At 37.5% G+C, this 14,799-nt stretch overlaps 1 protein-coding gene across 2 annotated transcripts in view; it reads right to left on the bottom strand.

Moving 5' to 3' along the window:
- Positions 1 to 3,210: 3,210 nt before the first annotated feature.
- The window catches only part of TNKS2 (tankyrase 2), a 66,612-nt gene continuing 55,023 nt past the window's right edge, over positions 3,211 to 14,799 (bottom strand). For both annotated transcript variants that reach the window (XM_015456384.4, XM_005565942.5), the window contains exons 22-27: positions 13,839 to 13,936; positions 13,304 to 13,378; positions 11,445 to 11,550; positions 9,024 to 9,210; positions 6,392 to 6,548; positions 3,211 to 5,643 (exon numbers count right to left, since the gene is read on the bottom strand). In XM_015456384.4, coding sequence (XP_015311870.1) covers positions 5,581 to 5,643; positions 6,392 to 6,548; positions 9,024 to 9,210; positions 11,445 to 11,550; positions 13,304 to 13,378; positions 13,839 to 13,936 — 686 coding nt within the window. In that variant the 3' untranslated portion in view covers positions 3,211 to 5,580. The remainder of the gene's footprint in view (positions 5,644 to 6,391; positions 6,549 to 9,023; positions 9,211 to 11,444; positions 11,551 to 13,303; positions 13,379 to 13,838; positions 13,937 to 14,799) is intronic.

Raw genomic sequence — 14,799 nt, 5'->3', positions numbered from 1 at the left:
GTCAGTCTCCCCCCAGCTAAAAGGTAAACTTCACAAGGATGGATTCCACTGATGTAGCCCCAGTGTCTAGAATATTGCCTGGCAAATAGAAGGTGTTCAATAAAACACCTGCCAGGTGAGTGAATGGGCTTATATGATCTTTACTCAGCTCTTTTAAAGTCTGTTCATCATTACATGGAGACAGCAATAGATAACAGTGGCACTACCAGCAATAATAATAACAACGGCATAGTTATTTATCAAATGCACTACCAGCAACAACAATAATATCAATAATCGTAGTTATTTTTGAAATTTACTACCACTAATAATAATATCAGTAACAGTTGTTTTTCAAACTACGCTATCAAAAGTCACAATTGGCATGTATCACATCCCTGTACTATGAGCCAGATAATCCCACATAGAAGATATTGTTAAATCCATTTTCCAGATGAGGAAACTAGAGCTCAAGGTTCAAGAAACTTGCCCAAGGCCCAGGGTCAGTAAGTGGAGGATCTTATCTGATTCCTTTTGCCACTGTGTTCGGAAACTCCTAAATGTGCCGGGCTCCTGGCATGTAGTAAGTCAGCCCTGAGGAAACAGGAGTCTTTCCTCACACTCTGTGGGAATGTCATTGGTTGCCTGTACAGAACTGCAGAATGGGTGGGTCTTTCTTCAGTTTTTCTGGTACTTCCAGTCTTGGACCATGTGGAACCACCACTCCCTCCCCACCCCTGCCAGCCTGCAGATTCGGTCAGAGGAGCTTTATGTCCCTAGAGGCAGAAAACTGCTGCAACTTGCCCTCCAAGAGGTGTGGACCAAAGAGGAAACTGATGAAAATCTAACTGTCTGCCTCAATGTCTCTTGAAATGGATGCTCCAAAGGATGTTTTTACTTAGAATCTCTAATCAGCTGATTTTTAAACGGATTGATTTGAGGAACAGATGGACTCTGGATGAAGCTGTAATCCGGAGGTTGCAACTGATTTCTGCTGACAGTTTTAAACCCCACCTATTTGTCAACAGTGGGAACTCTTCTGGGGGAATGCTCTGTTCCTGAAAGAGAAGAATGTTTCCGTTCTGACCACCGAATAAAGAGAGAATGGACCTAGGCAGGAGTGACTTGACTGAAGTTAAATAGATTTTAATATAAAAAGGCTAGCAGATTCCAATGGAAGTGAATACAGTTGATCTGTATTTATACACAGGGATTAAGCAAACTAATCCGATGGAAGTCTGTGTAGGTGATTGTTTGGGAGCAAGATAGATCCATCTGCGTGCAAAGAATTGTGAATGAATGAGAATCCATGGCTCAGTGGGCAGGCGGGGCATGGGGGAGACCACCAGTCTGACTAATCAGACATTCACATTTCCCACTGTTTTGTTCTATTGTATCCAAATGTGAGAAGCTGCTTTCCAGTCCCCCACATACAAAGCTCTTTATTGGACTTCATTGTGGCATGATCCCGGCTGCTTTACTCCCACTGCCAGCCTCAGAAGGAGTTTTGCTTGACGGTGTCTGGCAGCTTGGCTTTGCTTCAGTAGATTTATGAGCTGTGAAAGATGGTCAAATTAACACCCTGAGCATTCCTGATAGGATTAGAGGCCTGCATTTGCATACCACCCTGAAGTGCCACACTATCTCTGTGTCTTCCCAGCCCTTCCGGGTGGGGTTTGGAGAGGGCAAGTGGGAGGTGACGCCACACACCCCTCTCCCAGCTGGCAACACAAAGGGTCACCATGTGATTCCAGATGATGTTATTTGGCATTTAACATCTAATGACAGTGTCTCCCAGTCAAAAGAACTGAACTGAAGGGGTGAATGCATCCCCTTTCAGGGCTGGATGCCCATCCTTGCTCTCATGGAAAGAGCGGTCTCTTGTTTGGGGCAGGATTGACAATCCAACCGCCCTAACCAGGACTGGAGTAGACCTTAAAATATCCATTTAAGTCATAATGATTCCTGATTGTTCTGATTATAATGGTAACGCATATTTATTGTAGAAAATTTGGAAAATGCTGAAAAATACAGCAAAGTAAAAATCACCCGTTGTTCCATTACTTAGAGATAGCTTCCCATTAACATTTCAGTGTATTAATTTATGGATAATCTGTTTTCTATGCATGTAGACAGGTGATTTGTTTTTGCTTTAACAAAGCAGGATCATATTGTTTATCCTAAGTCTTTTAACATTATATCCAAAGCATTTTCTTATGTTAATAAATATCCTCTGCTGGGCGCAGTGGCTCATGTCTGTAATCCCAGCACTTTGGGAGGCCGAGGCGGGTGGATCATCTGAGGTTGGGAGTTTGAGACCAGCCTGGCCAACATGGTGAAATCTCGTCTCTACTAAAAATACAAAAATTAGCTGGGCATGGTGACGCAGGTCTGTAATCCCAGCTACTCGGGAGGCTGAGGCAGGAGAATCACTTGAACCTGGGAGGCGGAGGCTGCAGTGAGCCGAGATCAAGCCACTGTACTCCAGCCTGGGCGACAGAGCGAGACTCAAAAAAACAAACAAACAACTTATTTGGGAAAGGTTATACAATCAATATATATTATATTACTATATATGTGTGTGTATATATATATATATATATATATTTTTTTTTTTTGAGACGGAGTCTCGCTCTGTTGCCCAGGCTGGAGTGCAGTGGCTGGATCTCAGCTCACTGCAAGCTCCGCTTCCCGGGTTTACGCCATTCTCCTGCCTCAGCCTCCCGAGTAGCTGGGACTACAGGCGCCCGCCACCTCGCCCGGCTAGTTTTTTGTATTTTTAGTAGAGACGGGGTTTCACCATGTTAGCCAGGATGGTCTCGATCTCCTGACCTTGTGATCCGCCCATCTCGGCCTCCCAAAGTGCTGGGATTACAGGCTTGAGCCACCGCGCCCGGCCTACACACAACGAAACTTAACATACTGAAGTCTAATATACACATGCGATTATACTTTCTTTTAATAGCAATAAATACCACTAACTTTGAGATTTGGAAACTTATAAGAATGTTTTCATATGACATAGAAATAAAAATATATTTCTTTTTATAAGTTAAGAAGATTAATTTCCCAGGAATGAGCTTCAAGGTTTACCAAAGTTGTGCTGAATAGATTAAATGTTGAAAGCATCTCACAGCTACTTTCATTTTAATGAGCAAGTACAGCTACAATATTCAATATTTCAAACTTCAAACTGCATTATTTATCACTATTAGACTCAGAACTACATTGTTTTCCTGCAATTGTGGTTTATTGTAATCTTAATTCATTTTCTCAAAGACCATTCAACACATTTATACTATTCCAGTAATTACCATGCTACCCAGAAAAACAAGTGAACAGTTTTATTAAGAATTAAATGAGGGTATGGAATGTGATACAATACAAGTATGACACTGAAGATGGGTATAATAGTACTACTTGCACAAAAAGTTAAATTTCACTTCAAAAAAAAAAATCACAAGACAAAAGAAAAAGCAATTCCATCATCATAAAGTAAGCTATTTCATGCAACGTACTAATACACCCCCTCCCCCCAAAACCCCAACTTCCCAACAAACAAAAGCTATCTGAAAATACTGCCATGCTAACATATGAACCACGGTATATTCATTCATGGAAAAACACACTCATTAAGCAATTGATTAGATGAAATAACACAGTTTGCAATATTGTAAACTCACAGACCACAATGATTTCACATGAAAAGCAATTTCAGATTCACTCATAGGGTGAGTAATATGGGCTACATAGTTGAGAGATAATGTAAATATAAACCCCATTAATTCTCTCATTATCTTCTAATTATAAAACCTGGAAGCTTAGATAATCTGAAAAATTCATATAAAATTTGGCATACTCCGCTTGTGTTCCAAGAAATGACTTTAGGATATTTATAATTATTAGAGAGCTGTATAAAAAGCACTTCAAGGCCAGGATTTGACTTCTTAAATAACGATCATAATTTACATCACAGAAACAACTCCAGAAATGCATTTACTCTGATCAACTCTTATTCAGGACAAGGAACATGATTTTCTAGCACTTTATGTACAAGTTACTGCAAAGGGCCAGTTAATTTACAGACTGAATAAAATGTAAAATAAAGGTGAACTGGTACAGAGAGTGATGGGGAATATCCTCATTAAGTGAGTAAAGATCTTTCCTCGACTTTGAAGGGAGCTAGAGTCAACAAGTAAAAGAGATTGCCAAGCCGTAACGGATGTATGTCTCTGTAACAAGATGCTTAAGCTTGCTTCCTGGAAAACAGTTTTATATTAGAAAATAGGAATGGCATTTTATGGGACAGCATTTCCTTCTATAGCTGCCAAACTGAACACAGGCCTGGTCACCACATGGTGCACAAACTGAGAGCGTATTTCCAGTTGGGCATAATATCATGGAGAGAAAACCCAGGAGCAAGAAGCACCAGTCTCACTGCACTTGCCCATTCAGGAGGCCTGGAGGGGACTGAGACAACTACATTTTATAGTGCTGGGTTAAGTTTACCCATGATGTATAGATTGGCTACAAACACAGCAATAAAACCAAGTAAAAAGAACCAGAAAAAAAAATACTCAGGATAAAAAACTACCCAGTCCTGTTTGTGATTTTTTTTTCCCCTTTTAGATTTAAGGTAATTAGAATAGATTGGGAAATGATTTAGGATTACCCTTCCCACCCTGGAAATGTAACATCCTACTTATGTTCCACGAAAAGAACACAGTAATTGTTCAACAGCAAGATTCAGTTTCTCTAAAAAACAGGAGCACTTTGCTCTAATTTTCACAGAATGACTTTAGAAAATTTTCCAACATGAGAGCTAGAAATTGAGGCCAGTAAAGAAGCTTATTTAGTAATCAGGACCTGCCATAGTTAGAGCTCTTTGGAATGTGTCTTATACATACAAAGATATCACAAATTAAATCTTCAGCATATTCATAAGTTCTTAAATGAGAAAGATTTCTAGTGACAGGTAAAGGCTCCCATCAGCAAATTAAATCTGATAACTCAATCTTTCCCAAGTAACAACTCAACATAGCTTCTGGAATCAAATGTAAAGATCACTCAATCATGACGATGTAAGATGAAGTACAGATGAACAATACATATGAAAAACATTTTGTAAACCGCTGCAGTTCTAAAACAGATTTATATTACAAAGCAATGTAAATAAATATTGGGCTAGTACAAAAGCTCTTATTTACAGTTTTACAAATGAAATTGTATTCAGTGTAAATGCTGTGTTTTAAAGAACACAGTATTGTATCAGTAAAATGAGTTCTGTTGAGGGCATTACAGTTTGTTAGAATCAATGCATAACATATAAAAGGTTCAAGTTAACTCTGTTTATAATTTAGTACAGACAAACCCAGTTTAACCTGGAATGGCATCTGTTAAAGTGCTGAAAAAACAGGAAATATTTAGAAAACACTGTACATTATTAAAGCTTTATCAAGTCAGAATGTTAAACTTCGTTCACATTTGTATCCTTTTGCCACAGGCCTGTGGGCAAGATTTTTTTTCAGCAAAGGAGTAAAAGGTAGAGGCCACTGCTGCTTTGATGATTTTAGGTTCAGTGGAATTAGTTTCTTAAAATAACTATCCATCAACCATACCTTCAGGCCTCATAATCTGGTAAGTAATTAAATACTCAGGATAAGCCTGGAAGAGAAAGACAAATTCAAATAATGGTACACAAATTTTCCTGAAAGATAAATAGACTTTCTGTAAGTATTCCTAGTCTTAGGGAGGAGGTTCTAAATTAGTGTTGTAGATAAGAATCATCTAGGGACATTTTCTCAAAACATCTTTACCCTGACTACAGTTCTTTAGATTTTCAATCAGCAAGTCTAGGAAGAATACTAAGTTCATGTCTGATTTTAGTAACTGAGGTGATTCCGATACCTACCCCCAGTTCACAACACTGCTCTAGAACTACTTTTGGCTTTCACTGAGCGCAAAACACAATTATATACTTCTTTGCTACAGACAGGCTGTTAAATACAAGATTTCAATCATAAGAGCTAAAAAAAATCCGGAACAATTGACAAAATTTGAATAAAGTCTTGTTTTTAGGAATTTACAATTGAAATAGTTAATGGTAAAGGGATATGCCCTGCAACTTACTCTCAAACAGTTCACAAAAAAAATGTACAAACACACACACAAGGAAGGAAGGAGTGAATGATAAAAGAGAAAAAAGAGAACAAAATATTAACATTTAGGAAATCTAGGTAAAGGTTATAAGGGAATTCTCTTCACTATTTTTGTAACTTTCCAAATATGAATTATTTCCAAATAAAATTTTTAAAAAATCCAGTTAAGGTAGTATGTCTTGTCAAGAGATTAGTAAAAAGTTAAAGTATGCCTCTCTAGCATTTTTGAAGATGAACAAATAAAACTGCATTACCTGTTCTCCTCTGTAAATAACATATTCAGCTAATGCTAGGCCATTTACACTGGGCCGACCAGTGACTGAGTGATGACCTGGAGGAGAATGTGCCATTTTCATTGCACTGAACTGCAGGAAAGACTTTCCCAAGGTTACCCGGCAAAAGAGCAGCTGCCTATAAAATGAAAAGGAAGAGATCACCCTGAAGGCAAACGTGACACATAAATATGACAATGTGTGGACACGGCATAAGTTTTAATAAATACTTATAATTGTTTTTATCATTTTACCCCTAAAAGAACTTTTTAAGAATGTCTTCTATTACTCTTATTAATGAAATAATCTGTCAATTTAGTTAGTCCTTATTTTAACTATAAAACCTGAAAAAGGTAATAACCTTATAGAGATGCAGACTCTACCACCTTGTTTGTGTCTCAGCAAAAAACACAAGTCAATGACAAAGTGGGAAGGAGAAGGTTTAAGGGTCTTCCATCAAGTGGCTTGCAAAGTTGGACACATATCTAATTAAGTCTAGTTGATTTTTTACCTTCAAAATATATTTGAAATCCATTTACTCTTCATTCTACTGTCACTATTAAGTCAAATCACTGAAATTTTCACCTGGACTATCACACATTGGCTTTCTAAACCAGTCTTCCTGTTTCTTCTCTAATTCCTGTCCAAACCTTTCCCATCCAAGTAATTAAAACAAACAAAAATTAGATCAAATCACTTTTCTGCTTAAAACCTTTTAGAGGCTGCTCACTGTACTTGGGAGAAATTCTGTACAATGGCTTCAATTTCTTGAATCTCATTTTATGTTCATTCTGCCCCATGCACATTAGTTTTCTTTTCTTCACAAAGGCCAAACTTCCTTTATTAATGGTCCCCATCCATATAATTTTCTCCATCACTGGAATGGGATCTATTTTACCACTCTTCCACTGGCTGATACCCACTCAATTTTCAGACTTCCCCTGAAATGGTACTTCCTTAGATAGGTCTCCCCTCACCACCAGTTTCAGTAGATTATCCTCCCACTTCTCTCAGGCATGTGATTGGCCTTTCTTAGTTTCAAACAACCTTTTAGTATTAATGTTATTGTTTCCTTTTAGAAGATAACAGGAGATGTCAGTAGACCAGTTGATGGTTCTATCTTCCAAAGAAAAGGGAGGTGTTAGAATGTTGCTTATTACTAATAATTAGAACTATTTATCCTTCAGACCATATATGACAAATAAAAACAGCAGTGTTCAAATTTACAAAATCTTAGGAAATTACATGCCTCCTAACCACTCCAATTTATGATCTAAAATAGAAGTGAGCGGGAGATCCCACACAGGAGAGCCTACTGTGTACTACCTATGCAGTCCTAAATTTAGAGGGATAACAGTAAGAACAAAACAAACACAAAGAAAGAACCTGTTTCCCTCCATGACTGCAATTCTTCAGCTTGGAAGTCCTTTGAAATTGGCTGGGAAGCTTTAAAAAACTCTAATATCCAGATCATGCCCCAGACTAATTACATGAGATTCTGTGAGGGTGGGACACAAGCATTAATAGCTTTTTAATGTTCCCTGGATGATTCCAATGTGCTGCCAAAGTGCAAAATACTGCTCTAAGGGTTTTTTCTAGATCAGTGGTCAGAAATACAGCGTCACATCTGGGAACCTGGTAGAAACTCAAATTCTAGAGCCCCACCCCAGATCTACTAAATCAGCAACTGAGAAGGTAGAGCCTAAGAATCTGTGATTTAAACAAGCCATCTAGGTGATTCTAATGCATGCTAATGCTTGATAAACTACTGCTCTATATATTCATTAAGTAGTGCCCTGTTGAATAAATCTCAGGAATTAATCTTACTGGATTTTTCAAATGGCATAACTTTTTGCCTATAAGGATTTTTAAAGTTAGGGACAAATTACTTAAATGATTTTTAACAAGTGAGTTAGAACAGGTAATTAAAAGTGGAAAAAAAGTGCAAAGTAGTTATTTGATTATTATTTCCTTTCGAAAAGGATCATTGTTTTAATTTTAAGTTCTTATAGTAGTATTGCAAATTGAAGATTAGGATCGTATCACAGTGGAAGAGAGGCTCAGGCACTGCGATCAAATAATTAGACTTGACAAATAATGCCATTTTAGCATTTGAATACTAGATTTTTAAAGAGTCCACAGAGTCCTACAATACTCAAGGGCTACAATAAAGCCTCTTTCATGCCTAATGTTACTTTCTACTCAGTATGCTTTAAGGCACCAGATATTCTAATGATTAGTCAACCAGGTCAAGTGCTTAAATTGTAATTGGCCCATACGGATCATTTAATAAATATTAGCTATTATTATAATCGGTGAGAGGGCCAAAAGCAATCTAAAACATGCCTAGCGGGGGGTGGGATAGCATTAGGAGATATACCTAATGTAAATGACGAGTTAATGGGTGCAGCACACCAACATGGCACATGCATACATATGTAACAAACCTGCACACTGTGCACATGTACCCTAGAAAGTATAATAAAAAAACAACAACAAAAAACATGCCTAGCTTGCATTTCTAAGGCTGTCCAACATAATGCTTCGCCCTCAAAAATGTAACTAGTTCTTATCTGATTATTACCAAAATAAATGAGAACAAGTGATCTCTTACCTGTGGCAAATGTAACAAGATCTGTCTTTGTGAACTGGACACCCAGTACCGCCTCCAATTCCATATACATATTGATTGCTTTTGGAAGAGTTTTCAGCAAAATAAATGCCAGCTCCAAACATGCCACCTATGTACGCATGCCTTTCATCAAAGCCTTTGTGGATAATTGCATTCACAAAAGGAGACCCTGAAACACATATAGATGGGTAACAACAATTTAAAATTTATCTTAGAAGTAAAAAACTAGCTTCTTAGAAATTGAATTCTTAAATATACAGCCCCACAATAATAAAACCAAAACGAAAAAGGGTAACAAGTTAACTGTCAGCCAGCTTACTATTTTAGAATAAAGAACTGCTAACATCAACTAATGTTTCTAATAGAGTGCTGGTTCATGTGCTAAAATAAGGACACAGATTGAACTAGAAAAACAGATTACTTGAAATATCAATGTAAGAGTTACCAAATGCCAGACTGCAAATCCATAAAAATCCAACACCAAGAGCCTCATAATTCACTTTAGATAGCAAAGCTAAATGCAATTAGGTCTTAGAATGATGCCTATGCCTGTGTGGTTTGTTTTTAGATATCAAGTGGCCCAAGTAGACTTTCACATTCTTTTTTTTTTTGAGATGGAGTCTCACTCTGTGGCCTAGGCTGGAGTGTAGTGGCATGATCTTGGCTCACTGCAACCTCTGCCTCCTGGGTTCAAGCAATTCTCCTGTCTCAGCCTCCTGAGTAGCTGGGACTATAGGTGCACACCACCACACCTGGCTAATTTTTGTATTTTTAATAGAGATGGGGTTTCAACATACTGGTCAGGCTGGTCTCAAACTCTTGACCTCAGGTGATCCACCCACCTTGGCCTCCCAAAGTGCTGGGATTACAGGCGTGAGCCACCGTGCCTGGCCCCACTTTCACATTCTTATTCTCTTTCTTATACCTCTTCTCTTCTATCCTTCCACTTTTGCCTTTCATCAATTGCGATACAAGGTTCTATCTGCAAATGTGGTGCTTTCCCTCACCCCCTGCATATTGACTTCCCTTTCCTCTTTCCTTGGGAGTGGAGTAGAGTGGCGGATGGAAAAAGTCAAGAAACCACAGCTAATTCATTTATCAAGATCATGTTCTCTGTCCACAGAGAGGCAGGAAAATATACTGAATTCTACTTTACAGAAATACAGATGAATAGAATCACTTTTTGAATTAACTTGGGAAAACCAAAATTATTTATATTACAAATTAGAGAAACCACATTATAACCATCACGTTAACAGATAATAAATATGCTCTGTGTCAAGAGATTATCATGATAATTATTTAGGGTTTTGGAATAAGGAGTGCAACATGTTTAGATACTGCACATGAATCCATTCTGTTATAGCCTTTCTCCCAGGGTATTATGAAATTTACTGTGTTTTAAAGAACTTTACAGGTCTCTAAATTTTTTCTGCAATCAAGGACAAACGAAGAAATAGACTGGAACTACTATGGGTAATGTACTTGAAGGCCTTGCAAATACTACATTAATATATTTAACTTTGCTAAAATTTGAAAGACTAACCAACACCTGCCAGCTTATAATACAAAAAAGTAGAAAATTCCAAGAAGAATAAGTAATTGTGCTTTCAATTTAATTCTATGGTTTCAATTCTACAGTCATTAGAAACCTCTACAGGTTCAATAACAATGGCTGTTGTCAAATTGTGTGGGTTTGATACTTAGAATCAAAATCAAATAGGATGTATATCTTCTTCTGAGGTGATTCCCAGGTCTTATTTTTAATTCAATCAACTAGTTAAAAGTAAAACACAAAATTTCTTAGAGTGACCATAAGCAAAATTTACTATTTAAAGAAAAAAGGGGCGGGGCGCGGTGGCTCAAGCCTGTAATCCCAGCACTTTGGGAGGCCGAGACGGGCGGATCACGAGGTCAGGAGATCGAGACCATCCTGGCTAACACGGTGAAACCCTGTCTCTACTAAAAAAAAAAAATACAAAAAAACTAGCCGGGTGAGGTGGCGGGCGCCTGTAGTCCCAGCTACTCAGGAGGCTGAGGCAGGAGAATGGCGTGAACCCGGGAGGCGGAGCTTGCAGTGAGCTGAGATCCGGCCACAGCACTCCAGCCTGGGTGACAGAGCGAGACTCCGTCTCAAAAAAAAAAAAAAAGAAAAAAGGAAAAGATAGTCAACACTCTCATTTCTATTTTTTGTTGTGGTAATCTTATTTAAAAACAATCCATTATAAAATACACAAATTCAAAAGAAGTTGAAAACATAAATGTAAAAGTTACAGAAATACTAGGTTTATTATAAAAGAATGACATAAAGAATATACAGGCTTATTATTATTTCATATCTGAACAAAAAAAAACTATCCTAATGTGGAGAACAGTGGTAGAGTCGGTAGGGAGGAATCTTACCATGAAATAGCATTCGTTCATTGGCATGGTTGTGGTTTTCTTCAGAAACTTCTTTTCTCCGGTGAGTATATCTTTCCCATAGTTTCTTGTTACAAACCTTCTGAATCTATAAAAAATAAACCAGAAAAACCAAATCTTTAAGTATTACTTACTGACTTCCTCATCTAAACCAAAGATGAGCCATACATTTAGCTAGAAGGTAGGCAAAACTTTTCTCTGAAATATAAAATGTGTTATTCTAATCAACTAAAAATACTTTGTCCCAACCATAAAGTTGGAAGTATAGCTACATTTTGAAGATTAAAAAAATTCAAAGAAAAGAAAGGCCATATGTGAAGCTCAGGAATACTGTTAATTTATTAAAACACTTCCAGTCTCATTAACTTAAAACTATTACAAAAACACCTCCAAATCTGACATGCCGAGTTTTTTCTGTATTAAGTACTAGAAATTTCAAGTATCCTTTTTCCCCCAATGTATCTGTCTCAGAGTGCCATATTAATCTGTTTAAAATTAAGAATATTTGAAATAGTGTCCCCCAGCCCCCAACACACACACAATTACTCCCTCGACCTTCTAATTCTGAAAATTTTTGTCTGCAAAAGATTTTAAGGTGGATGTTAGTCTCATTAGGAGTATTTCTAGGAAAAAAATTCACAATACTAGCGTCGTTTCTTAGCTGTGCTTAAAGATGCTACAGCCCCCTGCTGGTTCCTAGAGCACACCTGGAAGCTGATGGTGTTAGTCTTGGCTCAAATAACGCAAAATATTACCACAGATGTAATCAAGGACCATAACTGTCACAAATAGATCTCATTTATGCATTAAAAAGGAACAACAACAACAAAACCCTGTTTCATCACTGAAAAAATTTTCATTAAACACTGCATGAAAATACCTTTGTTAGAGGAAGAAAACAGTGTTATCTTTCTCAAATCCAACTACTTTAGAAATCAAACACACAATCTCTCTCCTGTTCTCACTCCTAACAAAACTCCACACATTTTGTTAACGCTTGTAGACAAAGCGGACTTGACTGAAATGTACCTGTAGTAGGCACGTATTTCTCTGATTAAATATTATACTCATAGTATGTTATGAAACAGTAATACAATACAGCTGAAAGATTTGATACTGTTCAGAGTTTAACATTTGTGTATTAGAAAGGCATTTGCCACATTTTCATTCTAACTTTATGTCTTATTTTTACAATTATTAGGAATATACTGCATCAATGTAGTTAATACAAATTCATTATGCATGAAGTATGGTGTGCAGTTTTGATTACTATAGTTCAAGAAAAACATAATGTTGAAAAAGTTCCTAAGAAGAGTAACTGAAATCAGTAAGACAGGACAGTCACCAAATGACTCAAAACATTTTAAAAATATATATTTTTTGGAAAAGATGAAGAGAGTACTATTAAAATTTATAAAAAGGTAATATATTTGGGGACTTTCAGAAACCTGTAGTCAATCAGGATAAAAAAACAAGCATTGTATGACTATAAAGATGGTATCTGCCACAAAAAAAATTCAGCTTTGTTACAGTAGAGTACTTTAACAGTACTTTATATTATAAAGTCTTAAACCTATAGTATTTAGCAGTACCCCAAGATAAAGCATAACCCGTACACTTGAATATGTTCAACAAGAATTGAATTATTATCAGTTATTAAAAATAGCACAGGGATTTGGAGAATATTAACCTTCCAAGGGTATCTTCTTCCCCAAAATAGTCTCTGATGCCAAGTCAAGAACTTACCAGGCTAGACAGATTATATTCTTATGAAAGTTACTTATGGCTTCAGGCTTTGAAAACTATGGTCTCAGAAAACTTTACTTTCACTAATTTATTACCTTGAGAATATTATATCTGTTGAAGATTCCACCTGCATGACCTCCATCTCTGTGCTCTCGAACTGTACTTTGCATCTGTCAGAAAAATGGTTTGAAATATATGTGCATTAGCATTTGTGTATTTTCTGATTTGGGGAACATGGTTCTTGACTCATCTGATTCTACTTTTGAGAATACAAAACAGGTTGTAATATTTTTGTTATTCAAAGAATATGAGGGCTGGGCATGGTGCCCCACTTTGGGAGGCTGAGGCAGGTGGACTGCCTGAGTTCAGGAGTTTGAGACCAGCCTGGGCAACGCAGCGAAACCCTGTCTCTACTAAAAATACAAAAACAAAAGCAAACACAAACACAAAGAATATGAGTCTTATAAATTCATGAGTAATATTTTCTAGAGACAGTTATTAATCAGCTTGAAAACAGCATTTATAGGTGAAAATTATATAATGCAAACTAAAGGAAGAAGAAGAAACAAGAGCATACAAAGTGAACCAAATATATAAGGCCAACCTACTATTGAAGGTATATGAACACACCTCTTCCTCCACAGACTGAAACTCTTTATCATCAGGAGACAGATCTATGAGAATTGTTCCACTACCAGAGGTGTTCAAAGTTAAATATGGGTTAAGACCTATGAAACAAAATTTAAAGGTAGAAAAATAAATTGCCAATAAACAATGAACATCAAAACCAAAAATAACTACCTAATTTTTCTGATGCTTACTACCAATTTTTTTTTTAAACTTTTTTTTGAGATGGAGTTTCGCTCTTATTGCCCAGGCTAGGCTGGTGCAATCTTGGCTCACCACAACCTCCGCCTCCTGGGTTCAAGTGATTTTCTTGCCTTAGCCTCCTGAGTAGCTGAGATTACAGGCATTCGCCACCACAACTGGATAATTTTGTATTTTTAGTAGAGACGGAGTTTCTCCATGTTGGTCAGGCTGGTCTTGAACTCTCGACCTGAGGTGATCCGCCCACCTCAGCCTCCCAAAGTGCTGGGATTCACAGGTGTGAGCCACGGTACCCGGCTGCTTACTATCAGTTTTAAAAAACGTTTTATATTGTGATAATTTAGATACTTTCTAAGGCTGAAAGTACAGAGTTCCTATGTCCCCTTCACCCACTTTCCCCTAATGTTACCATTTTATATAACCATAGCACATTTGTCAAAACTTATTAACTAGGCCAGTCGTGGTGGCTCACGCCTGTAATCCCAGCACTTTGGGAGGCCGAGGCGGGCGGATCACAAGGTCAGGAGATCGAGACCATCCTATCTAACCCGGTGAAACCCTGTCTCTATTAAAAATACAAAAAATTAGCTGGGCGTGGTGGTGGGCACCTGTAGTCCCAGCTACTCAGGAGGCTGAGGCAGGAGAATGGTGGGAACCCGGGAGGCAGAGCTTGCAGTGAGCTGAGATCCAGCCACTGCACTCCAGTCTGGGCGACAGAGCAAGACTCCATCTCAAAAAAAACAAAAAAACAAAAAAACAAACA

The sequence above is a fragment of the Macaca fascicularis genome, chromosome 9, assembly GCF_037993035.2.
Source record: "Macaca fascicularis isolate 582-1 chromosome 9, T2T-MFA8v1.1".
In the NCBI taxonomy this organism is placed as follows: Eukaryota; Metazoa; Chordata; class Mammalia; order Primates; family Cercopithecidae; genus Macaca; species Macaca fascicularis.
This window is presented reverse-complemented; position numbering and strand designations above follow the sequence as displayed.